Genomic DNA, 27,114 nt, shown 5'->3' on the forward strand with positions numbered 1-27,114 from the left:
CCGTTAATGGGCTGATCCTAAATATGAAGCCGTGGCGTGATGTTGGCTGTGCTGCACTGGCGGTCCAAGCATGGCAGGCCATACTAGGTCGAGCTAAAAACTTGGGCCTCAAGCTGAGTCGTCGTGTCTCATGCCTTTTGGTCGTTGTCGGGTACCACGATTAGGGATACCCTAATCGGGGAACTAAGACCGCTTTAAAAATGCAAACGCCTGTTAGAGCGACTGGGCCCACAAAGGCCCACGGCCTGCTTCCCATTCGGAAAAAGGGAAAGGACTCAAAGAAGCCCGGCGTGCAGCCCATGCGCATCCACCTCGAACCCGCGGAACGATCTCCGCCCCGCTCGACGGTCCCTCTCGGGCCCGCTGGACAATCTCCGCCTCGCTCGAGGGTGGCGAATCTACCCTCGAGCGGGTGACTCATCTCCACCTCGCTCGAGGCCACCCCTCGGCACAAAGGACGAACAGCCCCGCCGCCCAACTGCTCGCCGTACGAAGGCATTAAAAGCCAGCCACTCCGCCACGGCACCAAGGATAGGCGGCGTTAGGCCGCCATTCCCACAGTGGATGTGACCGGGGTCCCATCAGCTGACTCCGGTCACCGCTCCGCCATCCCGGATGCTGTAGCAGGGCTTTGGGACCTGCGACGCGGGACAAGACAGGCTCGGCACTGCTCCCGTCACTATGCTGCCGACACCGACCATTTAGACCCGCCTCTCACTGGGGAAGGGTCCGGCGACGCCACGTGTCCTTGAGGAATCCGGGACCTCCATGCGTCCCCCGGACCTCCAAGTGTGCACGCCCGCACTCCGACCAGGGGGTCCGGGGCCGCCACGCGCCCCGCTACCACTGGTGCTGGTGCATGCAGGACCCTAATCCGTAGGGCCCACCGAATGCCCTCGCGCCGTATATAGAAGACCATACATCAGCAACGACTACGCCGCCTGCAGGGGCTGGCAGGACGGCCGGCACGATCTTCGCAGTACCAAGAACGATACCCAGGACGACTGCGACGCACGCCGCCTAACCACAGTGTACTTCCTACAGTATCCGACCACTGTACCCCGCGATACAGGGGAAAACGATGACTTCCATGCCCCCACTCATGTGCATCGCCCCTCCTTGTAACTATAAAAGGAGGAGGCGGGCTTCCTTTAGCGGGGCTGGGAGGGTTGGTCTCTCGCTCTCTGGCTTCTCTCTTCCAAGAGGACGTTCATGGACTACTGAGCACTCATCTCCACCGACTCCACTTCTAGCAGAGACTTGGGAGCTTCCCTCCCTCTCTCCCCTCGCTTGAATCCCCTGCTACAAGCACTCCGGGTGCAAGATAATACAGTGCCCTCGCACACCCCCTTTGCTGGACGTATGGCCCCGCGGCCGGAACCAGGATAAACCGTGCGTTACTGTGTTGCCTCTTGCATCATCATCTGGAACGAGGGAGCACGCAGCATTTACTAGTTCGGATCCGGGACCCCGGGTCGGGACACCGACAGTTGGCGCGCCAGGTAGGCTAGCACTACGTGACATTTTCTCTCTTTTTCCCATTTGATCTCCAGGGATGGCGGGCAGATCCAACCCATACCCCATGGGTGTTTCGGATCCGCTTCCAGCAGGACGCGTGATCTCGTTCGGGAGTCTCGAGTTCAGAGCAACCGGCAACGGTTACCTCATGCAGCTCCTCTTGCCCGGGCGCAACCCCGTCACCCCAACTTCACCAGCCCGGCGCAACAAGCACTCAGGCCAACGTTCGCGACAGGCACGGGCGGAGCGGCGTCGCGCGGCACGCCACAACTCCCACACGTGGGTCGAGGCTGGCATGTCGCTGCTCAGCATCACGACTAGCGGGGCCACCGCCTCGTCATCACGTGCCTCGGCGTCATCTGCACCGACATCGTCACCTGCTGCAGCACTAGTGCCTCCCAGGGGGGCTTGACTTCGGCGTCGCCCTTCCCCTTTGGAATGCGCAACGCTGCCGCCCACGCCTCATAAACCAGCGCTAACTTCATCGAGCATGAGGATCTGCCGGGTCATCATCTTCTGTCGATCCGCAGCCTCATCGCGTCGTCTCCTGACGAATCCTGCCCCGAGACGGCGAGCTCGATCGCCGACGACATCGACTTCTTCATGAACAACTTCACGGCCGAGAAGGTCGAGGACTACTCCGGGGTCCGCGACCCCGACGCTCTCCGCACGTTCCAGCTGGCGACGGCTTACTGCCTCACCTGCTCCGAAGACTCCAGCGAGGGGGATTTCGATCCTTCCCGAGAGTGCTTCATGGCGGACCTCGCGGATGAGCAAAACGACAACGCCCCGAGCAACGACGGGGACGGCGGGGCGGACGCGCAGGCAAACCCACCGCTGGTGCCGCTTGCAGCCCCTTCTTCGTCAATCTCGGCGGCGCGACAAGCTCAGCTGGCACAGCTCAATGAGCTTCAAGCCAAGCTCGACGAGCAGCGTCAACAAACCCAGGAGCTGCACGCCACACTCGAGCAGCAGCGTACCGCGCGTGGTGTACACGCCCAGGCGGCGGGACGTGTTGCCCGGGAGCGCATCCTGGCCGACGACAACGTCGACAAATCTCTGGAACTGAAGACGGCCGGCGAAAAGCTCGCCGCTGCGGCCTACCTACTTCAAGCCATGCCCGAGCCATCGACGCCTTCGTGCCGCAACCTGCGCCGCGAGGCACAGGAGCTCATCGAGCAAGCTGCCGTGCAGCAGGCCGAGAGTTCTGTGTCTCGTATACGCTCGAAAGCCCCGGAGCAGCCTGATGGTACTGCGCATCAGGACCACGAGGTGTCTGTGCACACACCCCCAGCAGGGAAGGGCAAGGCAGCCATAGCGCCCGGTGCGAAGGCACCCTCGGTGCACGAGCGCATCGGGAGAGTTCCCGTGAGGGAGCGAATCCGTGACACTCGCGGGCACGCTGGCGACGGCGACGCCCGCAACGTCATCGACGGCAGGAGGTACATCCCTCAACGGGGTGGACGCTTCGACCCCGAGCACGACAGGGGTGAGTCACCGGAGCCTCCAGGCACCCGGGTGTTCAGCCGGGAGATTCGAACTGCATCCTTTCCCCCGCGCTTTCGACAACCCAACACCCTCGTCAAATACTCGGGCGAGACTGATCATGCAGTCTGGCTCAATGACTACCGCCTAGCGTGCCAGCTAGGCGGCGCGACGGAGGACGCGGTCATCATCCGCAACCTTCCTCTTCATCTTGCTGACGCCACACGAACGTGGCTCGAGCACCTGCCTGCGGATCAGATCCACAACTGGGCCGACTTGGTCCATATCTTCGTGGGCAATTTCCAGGGCACGTACGTGCGCCCTGGGAACTCCTGGGACCTCAAAGGGTGTCGCCAGAAGCCCCGCGAGTCCCTGCGTGACTACGTGCGATGCTTCTCCAAGCAGTGCACCGAGCTCTTTAGCGTCACCCACGTCGAGGTCATCAACGCTTTCCTCGAGGGTACGACCTGCAGGAACCTGGTGCATGAGCTCGCGAGAAGCCGACCCGTCAACACCAATGAGTTGTTCGACGCTGCCACCAACTACGCCGCCGGCGAGGAGGCCGTTGGTGCCCTCTTCGATGACAAATTGAGCAAGCGCAAGGACGATGCGCCCGCGGAGGGCAGCAATGTCAAGCCCAACGCTCCCGCCAAAAAACTGAAGCGAGGGAGGAGGGGAAAGAAGCCGGTCCCACCGAACCAGCGCGGGTCGGGGCAGGCAGAGGACTCCGAGGAGGCCTTCGCTGCCGCCCCAGACCGCAAAGGACCTCGAGGCCCCCTCGAGGTGGTGGTGGCCAGTTCGACGACATGCTTAAGAAGTCGTGCCCTTACCACAAGGGTCCGGTCAATCATACCCTCGAGCAGTGCGAGATGCTCAAGAAATACTACAACCGCGTCGCGCACCGCGACGAAGACAAAAAGAAGGATGCTGGCGACAAAGATGGAGATGACGAGTTCCCCCAGTGGAGAACGCCTTCTTCATCTTTGTAGGAGCAACGACGAACATGACTTCTCGGCAGCGCAAGCGTGAGCGCCGGGAAGTTTTCTCCGTCACCAAGGCCACGCCATCCTACCTCAATTGGTCGAATGATACCATCACCTTTGGCCGCGAGGACCACCCTGACTACGTCCCACATCCGGGACGGTATCCGCTCGTTGTCGACCCCATCGTCGGCAACACTCACTTCTCCAAGGTGCTCATGGACGGAGGCAGCAGCCTCAACATCATGTACGCCCACATCTTGGAGCTCATGGGGATCGGACTGGACAAGCTTCGCCCCAGCAAGTCGCCATTTCACGGCGTTGCGCCAGGGAAGCGAGTCCAACCCCTCGGCCAGATCGATCTGCCTGTATGCTTCAGCACAGCAGCCAACTTCCGCAAGGAGGTACTCACTTTCGAGGTGGTGGGGTTTCGAGGATCCTATCATGCCATCCTTGGTCGGCCTTGCTACGCCAACTTCATGGCCGTCCCCAACTACACCTACCTCAAGCTCAAGATGTCGGGTCCAAAGGGCGTCATCACCATCGGCTCTTCGTTCGAGCACGCCTACGAGTGCGACGTCGAGTGCGTTGAGCGTGCGGAAGCTCAAGCGGAGGACGAGGCCCTCGTAGCCACCCTCAACAAAATGGCAAGCGAGGCCTTGGATCCCACGCACCGACACGCCGGGAGCTTCGAACCCGCCGAGGGTATCAAGAAGGTGCCCCTCGATCCGAGCCACTTCGACGACAAGGCGTTGCAGATCAGCGCCACCCTCGACGGCAAATAGGAAGTGGTGCTCTTCGATTTCCTCCGCGCCAATGCAAACATCTTTGCGTGGAGCCCCTCGGACATGCCTGGCATACCGAGGGGGGTTGGCGAGCACTCCCTTGATGTCCGACCCAACTCCAAGCCGGTGAAGCAGCGCCTACGATGCTTCGACGAGCTCTAGCGCCGGGCGATCGACGAGGAGTTGCAGAAACTTCTGGCGGCCGGCTTCATCAAAGAGATATTCCATCCCGAGTGGCTAGCTAATCCAGTATTAGTGAAGAAAAAGAGTGGAAACTGGAGGATGTGTGTAGATTACACTAGTTTAAATAAGACATGTCCGAAGGTTCCCTTTCCTTTGCCACGAATTGATCAAATTGTAGATTCTACTGCGGGGTGTGAGCTTTTATCCTTTCTTGACGCTTACTCCGGTTACCACCAAATCAAGATGAAAGAGTATGACCAGCTCGCGACTTCTTTTATCCCACCTTTCGGCATGTACTGCTACGTTACGATGCCCTTTGGTCTCAGAAACGCCGGAGCTACCTATCAACGGTGTATGCTCCACGTTTTCAGAGACCATCTCGGGCGGAGCGTAGAGGCATATGTCGATGATATCGTTGTAAAATCCAGGAAGGCGGACGACCTGGTTGCCGATCTCAGAATCGCGTTCGATTGCCTACGGGCCAAAGGGTTGAAACTCAACCCCGAGAAGTGCGTGTTCGGGGTGCCTCGAGGCATGCTCTTGGGCTTCATTGTCTCCCAGCGGGGCATCGAACCCAACCCTGAAAAAGTCTCGGCCATCACTCGCATGGGACCGATCCGAGACCTAAAGGGGGTACAAAGGGTCATGGGATGCCTAGCGTCCCTTAGTCGGTTCATCTCGCGTCTCGGCGAGAAAGGCCTGCCCCTGTATCGACTCTTGAGGAAAACCGAATGCTTCACATGGACCCCCGAAGCTCAAGAAGCCCTCGAAAGGCTGAAGGCGTCGCTCACTCATGCCCCCATTCTTACGCCACCCACGGATGGTGAGCCCCTCTATCTGTACATAGCTGCGACGACCCAAGTGGTCAGCGCGGTAATCATGGTCGAAAGACAAGAGGAGGGCCATGCTTTGCCCGTCCAACGGCCGGTGTACTACATCAGCGAGGTGTTGTCTGAAACTAAGACACGCTATCCCCAGATTCAGAAGCTGCTCTACGCAGTGTTTTTGGCTCGGCGCAAGCTGCGCCACTACTTCGAGGCCCACCCCGTCATCGTGGTCTCGTCTTTCCCTTTGGGAGAGATAGCCCACAACCGAGAAGTTGAGGGTAGAATCGCCAAATGGTCTGTGGAGCTGATGGGAGAAACTCTCGCCTACGCCCCCCGCAAAGCGATCAAGTCCCAAATCTTGGCCGACTTCGTGGCTGAATGGACGGACATTTAGCTACCTTTGCCACAAATCCAGAGCGAATGCTGGACTATGTACTTCGACGGGTCGGTGATGAAAACCGGCACCGGTGCCGGCCTCCTCTTCATCTCACCCCTCAGAGAACACATGCGGTACGTGATACGCTTGCATTTCCCCGCTTCGAATAACATGGTGGAGTATGAGGCCCTCCTCGGTGGCCTCCGCATCGCCATCGAACTCTGCGTCAAGCGCCTCGACGTACGCGGGGACTCTCAACTCGTCGTCGATCAAGTCATGAAGGAGTCTAGCTGTCATGACCCGAAGATGGAGGCGTACTGCAATGCAGTGCGCCGCCTCGAAGACAAATTCGACGGCCTTCAGCTCAATCATGTCCCGCGCAAGTACAACGAGGACGCCGACGAATTAGCCAAGATCGCGTCGGGGCGGACCACCGTCCCCCCGAACATCTTCGCTCGCGACATCATCAAGCCCTCCGCCGAATTCAAGGATCCGGCGGAGCCAGGCCTCTCGTCCACCGGGTCCCCCAGCGGGAACCCTCCGGCGGACGGGGTCGAGCCCATGGACATTGACTTCGGGACCACCTCCGCTGACGAGGCCGAAGCAATGGAAGTCGACGAGGCCCCCACTTCGCGAGACTGGCGCGTCCAGTACATTGACTGGATGACTCGAGGGGTCCTACCCTCGAACCGCGCTCAGGCACGGCGCCTCGCTAGGTGGGCCAAGTCCTTCGTTCTAATCGACGACGTGCTATACAAGCGCAGTCCCTCGGGCGTCATGCAGCGATGCATCCCCGTCCCCGAGGGCAAGGAGCTGATCCGCGACATCCACGCCGGCATATGTGGCCATCACGCTGCGCCGCACACCCTCGTGGGTAACGCGTTTCGGCAAGGTTTTTACTGGCCCATCGCGCTCGCCGACGCCACCGACGTCGTGCGGACTTGCGAGGGTTGCCAGTTCTACGCTCGAAAAACACACCTCCCGTCTCATACTTTGCAGACCATCCCCATCACGTGGCCGTTTGCCGTGTGGGGACTATACCTCGTTGGTCTGCTGAAGAAGGCGCCCGGGGGCTTCACCCACTTGCTGGTGGCGGTCGACAAATTCTCCAAGTGGATCGAGGCTCTACCCATCGGCAAGATCAAATCCGAGCAAGCAGTTCTATTCTTCACCGACATCGTCTTCAGGTTCGGGGTCCCGAACTCGATCATCACCGACAACGGCACCCAGTTCACAGGCAAGAAGTTCTTGGCGTTCTGCGACAGTTTCCACATACGTGTGGACTGGTCGGCTGTGGCACACCCACAGACGAATGGGCAAGTGGAACGTGCCAACGGCATGATCCTCCAAGGACTGAAGCCGAGAATCTTCAACAAGCTGAACAAGTTTGGCCGGAGATGGCTCACGGAGCTACCATCGGTCATTTGGAGCCTGAGGACGACCCCAAGCAGAGCCACGGGTTTTTCCCCGTTCTTCCTCGTCTATGGCGCCGAGGCCATTCTCCCCACTGACTTGGAGTACGGGTCGCCAAGGCTCGAGGCATACCAAGAGCAACAAAACCAACAAGCTCGCGAAGACTCGCTAGACCAAGTGGACGAGGCTCGAGACGTGGTGCTCCTCCACTCTGCGCGCTACCAGCAGTCCTTGCGAAGGTATCAAGCGCAGAGGGTCCGGCGCCGAGACCTCAACGAAGGGGACTTGGTGCTGAGGCTTCGACAGGACAACAGGGGCCGCCACAAGCTCTCTCCTCCATGGGAAGGGCCGTACATAATCGCCGAGGTGCTCAAACCCAGCACGTACAAGCTGGCGAACGAAAAAGGCGAAGTCCTCACCAACGCTTGCAACATACAATAGCTACGTTGCTTCTATCCTTAAAATTTCAAGCTATTTGTACATCGTTTGCACTCACATTTTCAATTTCCCGAAATCATAAAGAAGTACGATTTACTTGTTTATTTTTGGGAAACATCCGGGCCCTCGAAGGCTAGGATGCGTGCTAACACTGAGGTACGCTCGGCTTTACCCTCGGCAAAGCCGAGCCTCCCTCGGGGGCTAATACGGGGGGAACCCCCGAACGTCCCCAAAAAGTCGCCAATGTTTTTTCGAAATATTTCCGTTTCGACCCTAAGCTTCTCGTATCCTTGGAAAAAACAGACGCGAGGCGTAAGCAACTATGGTACGGGGCTGTCCGAGTCGTGGGGCCGCCTACGCCTCCGGGATATGGCACCCCCCTCACCACCCTACGCCTACGTTGCTTATGAACGCGAATTTTCTCGCAGATGTTTATCTAAGTGGCATATGAAGAACACGGAAACAAAGTAAAGAAATATAGGCTCGAATGCACGAGGCCTCGACGGGCCACACATTCAAATTATGAAAATAAAATCTCTTATATTCATAGGATGCGATTACAAAGCGCGACTATGATATATTCACTAATCTATTACATGGGCTTCGAGCCCCAGTTTTCCTACAGGCTACCATCCCCCCTTGCGGGCCCTCAGGGGCGTCGAATTCGGCGATGGGAGGGATGTCTGCTTTGAGCTTCTCGGCTAGGACAGTGGCGAACTCCTCCGCGGCTGCGTCGGCTTCATCCATGATGACCGACACAGCGTCCGCATCAGCATCATCGGGAACGACGTACCCCGACGACACCTTCTGGAGATCCATGAGGTAATGCGTCGAGGCCATAGCGAGAGCCTGTAGGACACCAAGGCGGAAGGTGCTCTTGGCGTGTTCGGCAACCCGGCCGCCGAGCGCGCACAGGCGGCTGATCACCGAACTTCCCGAGACGGCACCCTCCCCCTCGAGCTCTTGACACACGCTCCTGGCGGTCTGCTCCAGCTCAGCAAACTCCATCTGTGCCGCCGTGAGTGCGGTGTGGACCGCTTCCTTCGCCGCAGTCTCATCCGCCACCTTATGCCTCAGCTCTGAGCAAAGGAAATCAACGTCAGCTACGAAAAGAAACAAATCGACAAAAACTCGAAGGTACTCACCCGTGATGTTCCTCTGCGCCTCCTCCCTCTGGGCTCGAGCGGCCTCTTCGAGCGAGGACAAGGAGGCTTTCTTCTCCTTAAGGGTAACCCCCATGTTCTGGAGAGCCACCTCCTTCTCCTCAAGGGCCTCGCCCTGTTCCCGGAGGGTCCCGGTGAGCGCAACCACGGCTACCTCCTTGTGGAGGAGCTCGGCCTTCTGCTGCTCGAGCGTGGTGCTGAGACGCTGCAGCTCGGCGCTCTGCGCCTCAGCCTCCTGAGCTCTATCCTCGAGCGCCGTCCGAAGGCGCTGCAGCTCGGCAGCTTGTGCCTCGGCCTCCCGGGCCTTCTCCTCCGCTGCCGCCCTCTGGACGTCCCGCTCACCAGCAACCTGCGCCAGCTCCTCCTCCAGCGCCTGCTAACGCGCTCCCAGATCCGCCATCTTTGTGTTGGCGTCAATGTTCTTGAGTACCAGCTCGGTGTTGTGCTGCCCGAGCTGGCTCATCTGGGAGTACAGCCGGGTCATCTCGGCGCTCTTTTCGTGCGAGATTTCCCTCAGCTCCTGCAAAGGGGAGGGTGTGGGTCAAGGCACGTTAAAGTTAAAACTGAGTCCGAGCAATTTTCGGGGGGAAATATTTACCTGGCTGACCTGGTAATCCACGTTCTGGTGGAGCTGGAAGGCGCGGTCGAGGGCTTGCAAGATCTCGCGACCGACGCTCATCTGCTTGTTCCAGGCCTCCTCCTCCTCTTGCTCCTTGCGGAGGAAGTCCGAGGGGACCCCGGACGGGATGATCGCCCCGAGATGGCCCCCCTCAGACGTCCCCACCTCGAGCATGCCCGCGCTGGCTGACACGAACTCGGCGATGTGCGCGGCGGCGCTTGCCGCAGCAGAGGGGTCGATATCCATCGAGACCCCGTACTCCTCGCTGCTGTCCGGCAGCTCCACCACCGCTGCCACGCTCCCCTGTGCCGTTGGCACGGGCACTACAGCAACGAGACCCTCGTCCCGGGCCTCGGTGGGCTCCGAGATGGGGGCTCCTTCCGCAACTGGCACCTCCTGCGCCGTCTCCTCCTCTGCGACGCCCTCTCCCTCGGCCCTCGAGGGCTCGAAGACGAGGGTCTCCTCCTCTACACGGTTGGCAGGGCGCTCTTGCGCGCCCCCGCCAGTTTCTCCTTCCGTATCCGGTCGAGCGGCGCTGGCCGCGTCGCCCAAACCGGCCTCAACTTCAGTGACGGCTAGGGCGGCACCGTCCACGCCGCCCTGGCCGGCCTCCTCGGCGTCGGCAGCATGAGCGGCCGCTTCGGTACCGCTCTGGCCGGCGTCGCCCTCCTCCTGTGCCCGAGCTTGCTGCGCCGCCTGGGTCCCTCGAGCCATGGCCTCTCATAGCCTCGCGGCCGCCGCCTCGAGATCCACAGCAGGCAGGGGCTGCGGCGCTGTGTGCGGCGTGTAGGGTTGAAAACGGTCGGAAACGGTAATTATTCGGTAATCAGTTTTTTGGTCGTTTTTCTTTGATTGCGAATAAATAGGATATAGAATCTTGTATACAAATTTGTATTCTTGTTTTGAGCATTGAGCTTGTAAAGATTCAAAAAAGGTAAACCTCAAATTCATCCTATATTTTCTCAAATGATAGATATAAAATTCGGTACGGATTCGGAAACAAATTCGGTATTTTTTCACTTTTTTTTGTTGTAGGGAGCAAATAATGCATAAAATAATTTATGCAGAATTTTATTCTTATTTGTAATAATGTGCTTGATAATATAAGAAATGATCACCATCTAATTTTATACATATCTATTTTAAAATATTAAATTTGTTCGAACAGTTCAGATTACCGTTTTCAACCCTAGCGGCGTGCTGCGCGCCCCGGTCTTGAGAGCCTTAGCCGGGGCGAGCTGCACCGCATCCTTGGGGACGGCCCCTGGGCTGGAAACCAAGGAACACGAGTTGAGGACAACAGGATCGAGAAATCCACCAAACACGTAACAAAAATGAAACCCAAGTTTACTTACCCGGATCGAGCACTCATGCTCCGCTTCCTCGTGGCGCTTCTTCGGGCTCGAGTCACCGTGCCGCCCCTCGAAGACTGCCCCGAGGGCACCCCCCTCGTGTTGGCCTGGGGACTCGAGGCTGCCAGCACGGATGACTCCTCGCCCGCCGCAGCCTCGTCACCGCGGATCGGCACCCTGGGAGCGGGCGTCTCCTCACTGGCTGCCGGAGGCGACGACCCCCGCTCAGCCCCCTCGAAGTATGGGTGCGCCGAGGCAATGGCCCTTGTCTTTTCCGGCGCCGCCGGCTCCCCCTCGTCCTCGTCCCACAGGTAGAACGGTGGGGGGCTCGCGCCCGCACCTTCCCCGTCGCCCCTCAGAGCGTGGTCCTCGGCATCCGAGGCCTCCTCCTCGTCCTCCTCCGAGGACTCGGGCGTGGCGGGCTGCGGCTTCCCCTCCGCGCAAGCGAGCTTGCACGCCTTGTCATGCCTCGCCTTCCTCTTCCTCTTCCTCTCGACCTTCGCCTCCGCCGCGTCCTTCCGCCTTTTCATCTTCTCCACGTGGAGGCGATTGATCAGGCGTTGTTCCGGGACCGGAGGCTTCGAGATGCCGCTCCTCAACCCCTGTAAAGCACGTCCGAGATGGAGTCAGGAAAGGAGGGCTACACAACGCACGCCGGATTCAAAGTCAAAACTTACCAGAGAAATATACCCCGGCTCGGGGCGCATCTTGATCCTCCAAATATCCTCGGGATTTTGGGGGAACTCCACCACCGCGTACCTTGCCCTCCGGGCAGTGGTGGTGCGGGGGAGCAGCTTGTTCGACGTCCTCGAGCCCTCCACCTGGCTCCCGGGGGTGAGCTCGAAAATCAGCAGGGCCCTTTCCACGAGAGGAATAACCCTTTGCCGGTGGAAGTTCGCGATGACGGCTGCTGCCGTTAGCCCCTTCTTCGCCAGATGCACCAGCGCGTCGGTGAGGCCCTCGAGCTTGGCTTGTTGCGATGGGGGCGACACCCCCCAATCCCACTTCGCCGGTCGCTCTCGGAGCACCCTGTTGGTGGACGCCGGGAGCGCGCCCCTGTAGTTCCGAAGGTAGAACCACCCTCGACTCCACCCTGCGTTGTTCGTCGTCATCTTGCTCGAGATGTAGAGGTTCCTCCGGGTCGGGCGGACGTGGAGCGTTAGGCCGCCGGCGCGCGCGAACCGCCTCGGTTGGCCCCGCGCGTTCTCGATGAAGAGTTCGCCGCGGAACAGATGGATCCAGAGGACCCAGTGGGCTTCGATGCCGAGGTACCCCTCGCAGACGGCGACGAAGACCGCCACCTTCGAGATGGAGTTGGGGCTGAAGTTGTGCAGCTCCACTCCGTAGTACTCACACAAAGCCCTCATGAACCTGCTGACGGGGACGCCGAAGCCTCGCTCGTGGAGGCGCACGAAGCTCACGACATAGCCTTGCGGGGGCTTCGGCTCGGTCTCGTCCGGACGCGGGGAAATCCACGCCGGCGCCCCCGAGTCGGTGATCCGCGGCAGCAGCCGGTCGGCGACCAACTGCTCCAGGATCGCCACGGTGGCGGAGGACTTCCCCCACTGCAAAGGCTCCTGGATGTCCGACATGTCTTCGATCCGAGGGGGAATGTGGGAGCGAAGGCTCTGGGATGGCTAAGGTGCTCTTTCTCCCTTCTTTCTCTCTCTCTCTCTCTTTTCTCTTCCTCCTTTCGCTCTTGGCTGCGGGCTCAGGATGCAGGGGAGGCAGAGGAGGTGAAGCAGGAAGGAGGCAAATGGCCAGGTGAACCCAAAACACCCCCTTTCTCTTCATTTTTATTCGCCATGACGGGCGCATCCGCAGCCATGGCCCAAATCTACCGCATTGAATGCGGTAGATTTTGCTATCATTGACTGATGGACCCCACGACCGTGGAGTCTCCCACGCGCGCACGCAGCAATAAATGCTGCACGGTAACTGGCTTGCGTGGTCCCATCCGTCAGCCGCCGCCCACGCCGCTTCGTCTGCCCGAGGCTGTCGCCTGAAAAGGCGTGCCCACACCGCACCGCACGAATCGGGCCACGTCGCCCACCACCAGCGGAAGACCCACGCGCGTGACTCATGACCTTGCGGTGTTTTCGAATCAAGACAGAATATTCCTTCGGAGGTCTCTTTACCCTCGAAGGAATCGCATTCCGAGGCCTTACTGATCAGGGGTTCGAAGCCTGGCCCTTCAGGGGGTTCGATAGGCGCCCCAGATCGCCAGAGTCAAGGACTGCAGGGATGTGCCGTACAAGCTACCCTCGAACGCGGAGTTTGAGACATCCTACGTAGTGTTCAAGGCCAGTCGAGGGTGCCTAGAAGGGGGATCCCCTCGAGGGAGAGCATCGAGCCCTCGGACCCTATCGAATGGGTCCGAGCCCCGCCTAGCGAACCTTCGCAAGCGCTTTATGTGACGTGTCTATGGACCACAAGCCGACCCCTATCGAACGGGGCACGGACGTCCACTTGAACAACCCGCTAACAGCTCACTGAAGCAGCCATGGCTCGCGGCCCGGGCATGGGTAGCATGGTGCGCTTCACCCCTCCTCCCTGCGGAAGGGCGACGAGGGTCGTAATCGAAGTTGAGGGTTCCCCTGAATGCCTTCACATGGGCCTAGGCTCGGGGGCTCCTCGCACACCACGGTTCAAACCGCACCCTCGAATAAGTCAACGACCTTCAATTGGGAAGCTCCACATGTCTAAATAAACCCTCCGTTGTTGGCGTCCGCTCTCCTGATGGTTAAGCTGAACACCAGGCCACCATACCAGCACTGAGAACACCGAGGCCGGCTGAAAGAGTGCCGATGCCGGCTGAAAAAGATGCTGCACGGCCACCCCAGTAAAGCTACCCAGTGGGACAACATTTATAGCCCTTGGACGAGCACAAACTCTCCTCCAAGGCCTCGGGGGCTACACCCGCGGGTGCGCTGACGCGCCCCCACGGAGGAGACTTCACACATATTCGAGGGTCGTAACTCTCTGTACACCCCTATACCCTCGGTAATCCTCCCCGTAGAGGAGAAAGGGGACTTTATTGCTCAAATGCAAATGAAGATTACAAAGGGTTACCGGCGCGAAGCCGTCGAAAGATACAAACACGTTGCCACCTATGTGGCAATTTTCCCTGTCTTGGGGAGGAGCGAGCGACGAAGAAAGGCACCGAGCCCCTAACTGACGCAACAGCGAGGCTGCTAGGGATGCGAGGTACTGCCCCCAGGCCACACGGGACCAGCGAGGGGCCCTCCTCGCAAGCCTTCTTCTAGCGTCTCCTCCACCGAAGACCACGCGGGGGGTCGAGCTGGCGGACAGCGCCCTCCGCATCATCTCCCCGAGAGCAACCTTGTCGCCGGGGGGACGATGCGAAAAACAGCCACCGGACCTGGTGCCAACGCCACGGTCAGGCGTCTCCATCCCCCTTCAGGCTAGGGGACATCGCAGGAGCAGGACCCCACGGGCCCAATGCCCTTCTGCTGATCCCACTTAACCTGAGGGATGGAGCGCACGCCCACTCCGGTCTTCCCCCACCGCTCGCAAGCATTCTTCTAGCGCCAAAAGCCTAAAAAAGCCAGGCCACCCCATCTGGGGGCCGGTCACAAAAAGGCAAAGGAAACATTACAAGAGTTGGGCAATGCTGGGAGAAAGAGTTGGGAGATTGGAGAGGAAAGGGAATCCGACGACCCCTATTTATAGCTGCACCAGGCACCAAGCTTCAAGCCTGTCAAAAGGCGGAGGTTTGGATCGCCCGTGACGGCGCGACAATCCACAAGCAAAGGATGCCCTCGGTCACCGCGCCGAGACGCGACTGAACGAAATAAAGCGGAGCAGGGCCCCTGGACGCTAAGCGGTACAGCATCGGCTCAGGCCGACCGCCCTTGAACGGCGCGCCGCAAGGCAACTAGGGAAGGCAGGGCCAAGGCCCTGAGTGCGGGACAGTGCGACGAAAGCGCCAGCTGCCGAGCAACGGGCGCCATCGTCACCTTGCCCCCCCTTAGCGCGCGGACACGTCTTGTCCTCCAAACAAACAAACAAAGAGGCGCGCGCCTCGAAGTACTCTCCCCGCGGGCGTACTACCCCGACCGGTGTGTTGTCACATCCGCCGAGCTGGCGCTCAGGCGCGTCTGGCGGGTGCGCGGCATTGACTGATCACGTCAAAGGGGAAAATCGCTGGATCACCCTTTGGCCGAATCCCCTGACTCGACCAAAGCCTCGGGGGCTACTGTCGGGTACCACGATTAGGGACACCCTAATCGGGGTACTAAGACCGCTTTAAAAACGCAAACGCCTGTTAGAGCGACTGGGCCCACAAAGGCCCACGGCCTGCTTCCCATTCGGAAGAAGGGAAAGGACTCAAAGAAGCCCGGCGTGCGGCCCATGCGCATCCCCCTTGAACCCGCGGAACGATCTCCGCCCCGCTCGAGGGTCCCTCTCGGGCCCGCTGGACAATCTCCGCCTCGCTCGAGGGTGGCGAATCTACCCTCGAGCGGGTGACTCATCTCCACCTCGCTCGAGGCCACCCCTCGGCACAAAGGACGAACAGCCCTGCCGCCCAACTGCTCGCCGTACGAAGGCATTAAAAGCCAGTCACTCCGCCACGGCACCCAGGACAGGCGGCGTCAGGCCGCCATTCCCACAGTGGATGTGACCGGGGTCCCATCATCTGACTCCGGTCACCGCTCCGCCATCCCGGATGCTGTAGCAGGGCTTTGGGACCTGCGACGCGGGACAAGACAGGATCGGCACTGCTCCCGTCACTATGCTGGCGACACCGACCATTCAGACCCGCCTCCCACTGGGGAAGGGTCCGGCGACGCCACGTGTCCTTCCAAGAGGGGCGCTCAGCACGCATGGACGGAGCCCCGGATCTCCCCCCTTGAGGAATCCGGGACCTCCACGCGTCCCCCGGACCTCCTAGTGTGCACGCCCGCACTCCGACCAAGGGGTCCGGGGCCGCCACGCGTCCCGCTACCACTGGTGCTGGTGCATGCAGGACCCTAATCCGTAGGGCCCACCGAATGCCACCGCGCCGTATATAGAAGACCATACATCAGCAACGACTACGCCGCCTGCAGGGGCTGAAAGGACGGCCGGCACGATCTTCGCAATACCAAGGATGATACCCAGGACGACTGCGACGCACGCCGCCTTCCCACAGTGTACTTCCTACAGTATCCGACCACTGTACCCCGCGATTCAGGGGAAAACGACGACTTTCATGCCCCCACTCATGTGCATCGCCCCTCCTTGTAACTATAAAAGGAGGAGGCGGGCTTCCTTTAGCGGGGCTGGGAGGGTTGGTCTCTCGCTCTCTGGCTTCTCTCTTCCAAGAGGACGTTCAGGGACTACTGAGCACTCATCTCCACCGACTCCACTTCTAGTAGAGACTTGGGAGCTTCCCTCCCTCTCTCGCCTCACTTGTATCCCCTGCTACAAGCACTCCGGGTGCAAGATAATACAGTGCCCTCGCACACCCCCTTTGCTGGACGTACGGCCCCGCGGCCGGAACCAGGATAAACTGTGCGTTACTGTGTTGCCTCTTGCATCATCATCTGGGACGAGGAAGCACGCATCATTTACTAGTTGGGATCCGGGCCCCCCGGTCGGGACACCGACAGTCGTCTATAGATATTTCATGCACTCTTCATGGGACCTCACGCGGGCGGCGGAGCTCGGCAGGAGAAGGGAGGACGCGGGATGGAAAGGAGAGAGGGAGGGAGTGGAGATGAGAGATGGTGCGACTGCAGAGGGAGAGGGATTGGGGGCGCCCAAACCCTAACCTTCTATTTATATATGAGCGGGCCTATTGGACTACTCTTGGGCCTTAGCCTTTTTTTCGAGGCGGGAATTAGGCCCGTCTTTGAAAATGGAGGCATTTTTTAAGACGGATCACTTATAATTCCCACCTTGATTAATAGATTTTATGAGGCGATTATCTTTTAACCACCTTCGTAAATCGATTAATTGAGACGCCGCCGCGGTTAATAAAAAATGACCGCCTCAGTTAATCTGAGACATTAACTGAAGCGGTTATAATTGCTGCCCGCTTCCGAGGCTATTTTTAAAGGTCGCGGTAAATACTTTTTTGTGGTAGTGTGGTGTACAGCTTGCGCTCCCGCACCTTGAGCACTGCCACCATGGCGAGGACATGGGGATGTACGCGCATGACATCGCGGTGGCGCCACGGGAACTCGAGCCTCAGGCACCGCAGTTGCCACCTGGCGCCGCCTCTCGGGGCCGAACAACCCGCCGCGCGTGCCGCGGAACGACGCAGCCGGCAGGGGCCTCCGCGCTCCGCGCCGTTCATAGCACGCAATGGCGTCGGCGGGCTAGGCGAGCGCGGCCGCAGCGCGGCGAACAACTTGTTCTTTTTCTTTTGTTAGCGCCTGAACGTCCGATGGGAACTTTCCTATCGGACGCTTAGTTGAAACATCGAAACAGAGCATCTGCAACATCGAAACTTATAGGTCAAACATTGAAAAATATGCAAAAAAAAACAATTAAGTCATTTGATTTTGGATATGAAAATTCTCGTGGGAACATGAACACCATGTTTCATACAACATTCACCATGAAAGATACAGAAATAATAGTTGCAACATCGAATATCAATTATTGAAACATATGTCGGAGCGATTTTTCTTCTTCGTGCGGACCTCTGTGTCTTAGCATTTTCGCTTTTCTTTTCTTTTGTGAGAACTGTTTTTCTAGGGAATTTTGTAGTGACGGCTTGACAGTTCTGCTGGGTATTGGCGAGCTTATCGCGCACCGAGTTCCAGGCTTCGAGCTTGGCTGTAGGCTCGGCGGGATCTCAGGCTCAGATCGAGTTCGGCTCCCGATGCAGCCAACTCTAGTTGGCAGGCTCGCTCGAGATCGGCTTGGCTCGGCTCATCGACAGCCCTCCCCCCAACAAGGGTTTTAGGGCCTCTCTGTTTCTTCCCTCCCTTTCCCTTCTCTCTGACTCCGCCTCCCTTGGTCTTCCTTCCCTGGCGGCGGCGGCGGCGGCGGCGGCGCCACTCTTCACGTCTTCGGCCAGCCCTTTGCCGGCGACGAGCATCCACCAGGTATGCCCCGCCCCGTCTCCTTCCTTCCGCTATGCGAGACGGACCACCCCAAACCCTAACAAAACCATTTGTATTCGGATCTGAACCAGCTACAATGTATCACCTACTAACTTCGATTTCGTTTGCAAAAACTATGCGCCACGCTAGATCCAGTGACTACTGGTCTTTTCTTCAGCTTTTGCGGCATGATTTCTTTCTTCCCATTCCAATCTAGTTTTCTTCTTGCTTTGTTTCTTTGCTCCCCTTTCTGATGGTCTGTGGTCAGTGCTGATGGCTGTTACTTTCTAGGTCCAAAACGTTTTTTTCATGCCAGTTTTTACATGGTTTTAGTGTACTTTATATTTACTGACTGAGAAACCCAATATTCAGCTTATGCAGAATCTTGTTAGACCTCTTCAATATCTCAATTGTTCGGCAATTGCTTTCTCTGTACCCTATTCTTCATATGGTGGATTAATGTGTGGATGGTCATCATTGACAGAATCTTGCGTTTGCTTTCTGTTGACTGGAGTATCAAAGAGTTTAAATGGGTGCTTTTGTTCTTTTTTTTTTTTTGAAAAATGGAATCATGCACAGGCTGAAAGGTTAAAGAGACTAGTATATGACTGAGTTTGTTTCATTTGATGCAAGGAATGGTTCCTGGGCCAGGAACCAAACCAGACCAGGATTGAGTTGAACAGCAGGAACCACTCAATCCTGGCCCTGAACAGTTCCTGGGCTGGAACGGTTACAGAGCAACCGAACAAGCCCTTAGCTGTAGTTCAAGCCTGTGTATCATGTTCCTTATGAATTAGGCATTTGCACTGTACTTTGTCATGTTTCATCATGAGAAGCACCCAGCATTAGTCTCACTCAGTGGTACAAATTAAGGTTGGGGCTTTGTGGAATCTGAATTCCACCAATCCCTTTATTATTGTTTTTATATAACTTCCTTTCTAGTTTTTGCATTTGCTTCTGCTGATTAATATTTTCTTCTTTTCTTTGGCACACAGTAAAAATGGTGGGACGTTCAAGTGAAGAAGCCCGGGCTCATGATGAAGTCACCATGGATGATGTTGATTCCGATGTGGAAGAATCAGGCTCGGAAGATGATTCAGGGGAAGAAGCTCAGGCTAAGCCTTCAGACAAAGCTATATACAACAAGGAGGCCATTCTTGAAAAACTTGAAGACATAGCCTGGCCCAAGAATGTGGACTGGATGCACAAGCTCACCATTGAGTATGACCAAGGGGAAAAGGTTGATGTGAATGATGATCTTGCCCGTGAACTTGCGTTTTACACCCAAGCTTTGGATGGCACAAGGCAGGCCTTTGAGAAGCTGCAGTCAATGAAGGTTCGGTTCCTCAGGCCAACAGATTACTATGCTGAGATGGTCAAGACTGACGCGCACATGCACAAGATCAAGGGGAGATTGTTGTCAGAGAAGAGGAGAATCGAGGAGGCTGAGGAGAGGAAGAAAGCTAGAGAGGCCAAAAAGATAGCAAAGGAGGTGCAGGCAGAGAAGAACAAGCAGCGGGCTAAGGAGAAGAAGGAGCAGATTGAGTCAGTCAAGAAGTGGAGGAAGCAGAGGCAACAGGGGGGATTCGCCAAGGGAAATGATGATGTGCCAGACCTGAACTTTGAGGGAGAGGAAGGATTTAAACAATCTAAGAAAAAGAGGCCTGGGGTTTCTCCTAGTGATAGGTTTGGTGGTCTTGCTAAGAGAGGTAAAGAAGGAAAGAACAGGAGGTCAAGAGATGCCAAGTTTGGGCATGGTGGTCGTAAAGGGCTGAAGAAGCAAAACACTGCTGAGACCACGAATGATTTCAGAAGCTTTAACAAGGGGGGTGAGTCTCAAAACAAGAAGAGAAAGAGATCTTGATGCAATATTGTAATAATTTGCGCTCAGTTCCTTTTGCCGTTATTACTATTCTTGTTGCAACTTTGCTATGGTGCGTTGTAACCATCTTAAACTTGCTTAGGTTCAAGGTCGTGTGCCTTCGTTGTAAAACTCCTGCTTCTTATTAATGAAATGTCTGCCCAGGAAAGTTCTTGAAAGAGAAAAAAAAAGACTGAACGAACGTGTTGTGGTTACGAGCAGCACCAAGAGTCTTAAGCCAAAGAAATGTAAGAAGCAGAGGAGACCATCCTGAGGTCATGAGGTCCATTTCTAGGCACAGCTAGTGTATCTCAGTGGGATATCTGGAGTTGAGTAACGTGGGTACTGTATTCAGAGATTAGCACTAAAGCAGCTGAGCAACTGTCACAACAATCATTTTCATCACCAGCTTGCACTTTAATATTTTGATGTATGATGTTTATCTCCTTCCTAAAGGCCTGTGGAGTGTGGCTCTTGCGCCTCTGTAAATACATCATGTAACTTCTTCCAAACAATGAAATGGGTCCAGGTCTCCATTGCTACATCTATCATAAAACTCAGATGAAATATGCCTCATATATTAATCTGAAACTACTAAAACATTTTGATCAGGATGAATTCAACAAGACAGCAACGATTGATCATAAGGGAGTTGCACAATTTGTATATGAATTGCCTCAACAAAAATTAAAAGAGTTGACAGTAGCAGCAGTCTGATATCAGCAAGTCCTTGATTGTGATAACCATACGTCATGATCTAAAAAGGGCTATGATGGAAAATAATACTCCATCCGTTTCAAATTGTATGTTGTTTTGGCAATAGATACATAATTATTGCTATGCACCTAGATAAACACTATATCTAGATATATGACAAAATTTATATGCCTAAATTTGCCAAAACGATCTACAATTTAGAATGGAGGAGTATTTTTTTCTGCTGTTCTTTAACAGAAATTAACTGGAAACGATGTGGATTTTGCTCCGTTCTACTCCTACTTTAGATTCCTATAGTAGGATTCTCTCTTGCTCAATCTAAAAAAAAAGATTCTCACTTGCTCTTCTTGTAGTTGTTGAAAGGATGCAGAGAAAAGCAGTGCCAGTAGACCCCCCGGAACCAGCAGCTGTGTTGAGTTGAGATAGAGACCCCATCTCTCCTCTCCTGTGGTAGCAAAGAATCCACCCCTCCGGTCCAATTTATTTGACTAGGATCATGCAAAGATTCTGCTATCCCGCTCGTGAACTGCGCAAACTTTCTGATAGCAAAGAATCTAGTACTCCGGAACTGGGAGGGAGTACATGACATTCACGTGGAAAAGTGTGTATCAGCAAAAATGAGTAGCCAGTACAGTTCACAAAATGGTCTGGAGGATCACACAAAGACCGTCATTTAGTACAATTAGGCCCTGTTTGCCAGGGCTCCGCGAGCTGCTCCAAGACAGGAGCCCTGCCAAACAGGGTCAACATCGTTGGCTCCGGCTCCGGAGCTCTGCAAAATGCGTTCACTGGAGCACTTTGGTGTTGGAGGAGTCACGAAATCGTGGCTTCACTCGGCTCCGTGGAGCTCCAGAGCATCTTTTTACAGGCCTACCCTCGGTGAGAGCGCAGACGAGGAGGGCGGCCGGCGCGAGCTCGTCACGGGGCCGGTCGTCGGAGGCGCGGACGTAGGAGGAGGAGGTGCGAGCTCGTCGTCGACAAAGGGGAGGTGGGCGGGCCGCTCGTCGTCGGAAGGGAGGAGGGCCAGCGGCCGATGGGGCCGGCCGGAGCTCGCCACAGGGGCCGGTCGGAGGAGGCGCGGACGGCAGGAATTGGAGGCGCGGGTGGAGGCGTCGACGAAGGGGAGGTGGGGCGGGCCGCCGGAAGGGAGGAGGGCCGGTGGCCGGCCGAAGCTCGCGGCGGTGGCCGGTCGGAGGAGGTGGCGCCGGTGGAGGCCGGCGGGGCCGCGGGTGCAGGGCCGGCCGGAACGCGCGGCGTCGACCGGCGGGAGGATCTGACGGCGGCTTGCAGAAGGCGCGGGTGGCGAGTAGATAAGGATGAGTGGAGGAAAAAATAAAGAAAAGGGTGAGAAAAAAAAGAAAGGGCAATATAGACATTTTACAATCTTAATGCAACAAATGAAGTCGTTTTGCCAAACGTTTTCTAAAACGACTCCAACTCCACCAGAGAAGCCGCTCCACCAGAGAAGCTGGAGTTGGAGCTTTTTTAGAGGACCCGGAGCCCTGGCAAACAGACCCTTAGACGTAGAAGGAACGAAATTACTGAAAGTGAATCCCTCTAGCAACACGGGAAAATCCCCCTTCTAGCAATTTTTTTTGAAAAGATCTTCTAGCAGTTCTTTTTACCGAGCAGTACCAGCAGTATGTACGGTATTCACATCACACTGCCACTAATTTACCCGTTACCACCCAAGTTAATCCGTGTCATCACGCATTAAAAAAGAACACCCCCCTCGTCGTCGTCCTACCACGCTAGGGGGCGGGGGCAGTAGAGTTTGGCAGCTCGACGGTTTGACGTCTGCCTCCGGGAGGCGGAGACGCACCACGTGACCTTGGTACCAGCTGTACCAACCCATCTTCTTCTCCTCCCAACCCCTGCCGCGGCGGTGGTGGTGTGTGCGGTTCGCCTCCCACTCACTTCACACTCTCTCGCGCGCACACAGTTCCGCTCGATCTCTGTCCGTATATATCGCGCAGGGGATTCCTTAACCCTCCCTCACGCCTCCGTCCGTCCGGACCCCGCCCGGATCCGCCGCCGCCGCCGCCGCCGCACTCTCCAGGCTCCACTCCCAAAGCCCCGCCTAGATCTTCCGCGCCAGCCAGCCCAATGGCGCCTTGGTCGCCGCGGCCCCTGCTGGTGCTGGTCCTGCTGCTCGCGCTCCTCTGCTCCCACATTGCGCTCTGCGCCTCCGCCGAGCCGGGGAAGCCCAAGGCCAAGCCGAAGGCCTCCGGCGGCCGGAAGGCGCTGCTGGCGGCGTCCTCCGCGGGTGACGACGGGGAGGAGGCGCCGGCGGCCAAGCCGGCCAAGATCGCCGCCGCGGCGGCGGGCAAGATCAAGAAGAAGCTCGTCGGCGACGCCAAGAACCAGACCAAGGTCGCCAAGGCCAAGAAGTCGGAGTCGGCCCCCGCGGCGAAAGGGGCCGCCAAGAAGGCCGCCGGGAAGGCGGCTCCGGGCGGGGACGCCGCCATTGCCAAGGTCCCCAAGGCGGACAAGGCCAAGGTCCCGAAGCCGGACAAGGCGGCGGCCGCCAAGGCCAAGGGCGCCGATTCGGCCAAGCCCACCAAGGTTAAGGGCGACGATTCGGCCAAGCCTGCCAAGGCTGCCAAGGCGGGGAAGCCGGCGAAGACGGCGAAATCTGAGGTCGCGGTGGGGAAGGCCAAGAAACCGGCCAATTCGACCGCGGACGCCGGTGCCAAGCCGGCCAAGTCCGGCAAGAAGGCGCCGGTTGTCGCCGACGCGAAGGCGAACGCGACCGCCTTGAGCAAGGAGGCGGTGGCGGCGGAGGTGGAGGAGGACGTGGTGTTCGCGGAGGAGGCGGAGGGGACGGGCGACCTGATCTCCGAGTTCCGGGGCCTGCCCGCGCGGCTGCAGGAGACGCTCATGCCGGACCTGGCGCGCCTGTCGCACCACTCCAAGGCGTACCTGTCCGCGGCGAACGCCGGGATAGCCGACGGCGTGCGCCCGATCCTGGGTGGCCGGTGGGCGGCGGCGGCCGCCTCCGCGGCGTCGGTGCTGGTGCTCCTGCTGCCGCTCTTCATGCTCACCGCGCTGGTCCGGCGCATGGGCCCGTACCTGCCGCTCCTCCACCGCGCGCTGCTGCTGGCGCAGGCGTACCTCGCCATCTACTTCGCGACGCTGGCGCTCGCCGCGGCCGCCACGGGCCTGGAGCCGCTCCGGTTCTTCCACGCGGCGTCCCCGGCCGCGTACGCCTGGACGCAGGCCGCGCAGTCGCTGGGGTTCATGGGTTACCTCGTGCTCCAGATGGTGGACCTCGTGGCGGTCTTCTCCGGCGCGGCGTCCCCCGAGGAGGACGGCGGCGGGGACGCCACCAAGGCGCTGGGCCTCGCGCAGATGGTGGTGGGGCTCGCCGTCGGCCTGCACTACTACGCCGCGGTCTTCCACCGCGCCGCGGCGGGGGAGGCGCCCCGCGCCAACTGGCGCGTGTACGCCGTCTACGCGGCGTGCTTCGTCGTCGTGTGCGCCTGCGCGCGCGCCGAGAGGAGGAAGAAGGCCTACCTCGCCGGCACCGACGGCGCTGCCGAGGAGTGGAAGAAGAGCTGAGCAGAGCGAGGGAGGCGCCTGACGCCTGTGTGAAAAAAACAAAGGAAAGACAAATATGGCGGAAACCAAAGGGTGCCAATGTAAGAAAGAATGGCCAGAATTTAACGAGGAGGAAAAAGGAGGGTACAAAAAGGAAAAGAAGAAGGGGGAAGCTGTTATTTTCCTTTTTTTTTCCTTTCCTACATTTATTATTTATGTCTTCCCCTTTTCTTTTTAAATTATTGGTTTGGGTACAGAGGGATAAAACTTGATAATGGGAGGAAAATAAGGATGGTATCAATCCTTTACTAATGCGTAAGGAATTATGTTGCCCGGTGGGGAAAATCCCCCGAGGCGACTGACCGATGTTGAATTTGTTGAAAAATGGAGGTGTGATTCTAGCGGTGTTTGTTCATATCAAATATATGCGAAATGTTTCTCTGTATGTATCTGAAAAGTTTCAGTTTCTTCATGTTGGAGTGCTCGAATTTCATGAGAATTTCGCGAGGATGCATTAGTTCCCTGGAGAGATCCATGCTACCAAAAGAGTTGGATACAGAATGCTGTCATATGTGAAGTGTTTCTTCGTATGTATGCAAAATGTTTCAGTTTCTATGTGTTGGAGCGCTTGAATTTCATGAGAATTTCACGAGGAAGCGTCGGTTCCTTGGAGAGATCCTTGGTATCAAAAGAATCGGATACAGAATACTGGCACATTACCACATACTGTGCAGTTCTTCCGTGGAAACAAAATCTGCGTGATTCCGTGGACAAGGATGGGTGAGCTAGAGCCTAGAACCGGGAACGGCCGATCGAGATGGGGACGGGTGAGTCAGCGAATGAATGATTGATTTATTGATTGCCGGAGTTCCTCTCCTCCCTCCCCGTGAGCTGGCCCATTTAGCCGTGCGTTGTAAAGTTTTTGAAAAAATATCTTTTTATGTTTGAAGTCCTAAACATAAATTAATCACAAAATAATTTATAGAACTCGTCTGTAAATCGCGTGACGAATGTAATGAGCATAATTAATCCGTTATTAGAAGTTTAATGTAGCATTACTGTAGTAATTTAGCGTCTGATTGCGGCCTAATTAGGTTTATTAGATTCGTCTCGCGATTTACAGGCAGCAGTCGCAATGCGTTTTTTATTTCGTCTAGATTTAAGTCTCCGTACAAGTGTCGGAATTTTTTTTTGGAATTTTGATTTTTGCAAACGGGGCCTGGTCCGGAGAGGGAAAGAGGAGATGGGATAGTTCCCCTTGGCTGGAGACCGGCCGGCGGCTGTCGCGCTCTGCGATCAGGCCGGTGCGTGCGTGATGCCACCACTTAACCGGCAGAAATGCAGGAAAGCCTAACCCCCACCCCCCTGTCCATTCGACATTCGTGCTATCCGTCGAGAATGCAGGAAAGCCTAACCACGTTGCGACCTCTTTGACAGTGCTTTCCTGCCGAGAAAGATACAGAGATCATTTCTTCAAAAAAAAAGAAAAGAAAGATACAGAGATCCCCAACGCTTGGACACTTTGGCCATGTTTAGATCGTTTTACATGTAAACGCAAAAAATTTTTGCGTGGGAATCTTGCCAATTTGAAGTACTAAATGAAGTCTATTTACAAAATTTTTTACATGGTTAGGCTGTAAATCGCGAGACGAATCTAATTATGCTAATTAATCTATGATTAATCAATAATTAGCGGATGATACTGTAGCATCGCTGTTGCAAATCATGGATTGAGTAGTCTCATTAGATTCGTCTCGTGATTTACAGCCCAACCATACAAAAAGTTTTGTAAATAGACTTCATTTAGTATTTCAAATTAGTAAGATTCTTTTATACTTTTTTGCGTTTACGATTTTTTTTTGTTTACAGGGTGAGAACTAAACAGGTCCTTTGATTTTCGCAAGGGGATTCGGTGACAAGCCATTAAGCCAATGGCAGATCTTGCTTGCGACCTCGACGGGATTCACGTTCACCGGGTACATTTGCAGTTGCAGTACAGCAGGCCTGCGACAATCATTCATTCAGGTTCAGAGGGGGCGTCAATGTGCCGCCGTGGGCGCGGCGGATTCAGGCCCAGTGCACTTTACCGTGACAGTTGTTATTTTTTTTTAAAAAAAGCTTTGCAGTAACAGTCAATTTGCCTCGGTAAAATCGCCGGTACAAAATCTGCTAGCTAGAACAACGGGTCACAGATGAGGCCGGAGCCGGAGCGGGAGTGTGGCGACTGAAGCTGAGGCGGAACGCTGGAGCTCGCCGCGTCGACGACGCCTAGAGGCCGGCCCCGTGCACGCTGCGGTGCCGCGCGCCGAACAATCGTCGCTGACCCTCGGCATGGGGTTGGGCCATCATCATGGCGACTGACCCGGCCGGGGGAGACATGCCAAGCCGCCTCCACGGGCACGGCTCCACTCCCACAGTCCCACTCCCGGCTGTCCATCCGTCCGTCCGTGCCGTGCCGGTACGGCGCTTCTCGTGCACTGTACAGCGCCCCAAGAGTTGGGGTGGCTCGCCAGATTCCGTTAGGTGCGTCGCATTTGGTGCCTGCCTGCCTCCACACTGCGCGTCGAATTGAACCGAGACTACCGAGTCATTGACCCGGGCGGACCCCAATCAACCAACCTCGCCGTACTTTCTTTCTTTTGTACCGCCGGGGAAGCGACGCCGTGAGTGGCACAGTCCTCTTCGACGTCCTCCCGTCGTCGCACCTCTATTCGCATGGAGGGAAAAGCGCTGTAGGACAGGGGGGCAGGGCTTGGCTGAGGAATGACCCTTTTCATTACTGGCCCTGTGATTCAGCTT

The 27,114-nt window shown here is 56.8% G+C and overlaps 2 protein-coding genes across 2 annotated transcripts; both read left to right on the forward strand.

The window, feature by feature from the left end:
• Positions 1 to 18,047: 18,047 nt before the first annotated feature.
• On the forward strand, positions 18,048 to 20,249 carry LOC120712309 (probable rRNA-processing protein EBP2 homolog). Its single transcript, XM_039998068.1, has 2 exons — positions 18,048 to 18,200; positions 19,193 to 20,249. Exon 2 carries the CDS (start codon positions 19,198 to 19,200, stop codon positions 20,059 to 20,061), a length of 864 nt encoding a protein of 287 aa, XP_039854002.1. The 5' UTR covers positions 18,048 to 18,200; positions 19,193 to 19,197; the 3' UTR covers positions 20,062 to 20,249.
• Positions 20,250 to 22,375: 2,126 nt separating this feature from the next.
• LOC120712308 lies at positions 22,376 to 24,760 on the forward strand. The gene has a single exon (XM_039998067.1). It carries the CDS (start codon positions 22,882 to 22,884, stop codon positions 24,334 to 24,336), a length of 1,455 nt encoding a protein of 484 aa, XP_039854001.1. The 5' UTR covers positions 22,376 to 22,881; the 3' UTR covers positions 24,337 to 24,760.
• Positions 24,761 to 27,114: the final 2,354 nt, after the last annotated feature.

This window comes from Panicum virgatum, chromosome 6K (assembly GCF_016808335.1).
Source record: "Panicum virgatum strain AP13 chromosome 6K, P.virgatum_v5, whole genome shotgun sequence".
NCBI lineage: Eukaryota > Viridiplantae > Streptophyta > Magnoliopsida > Poales > Poaceae > Panicum > Panicum virgatum.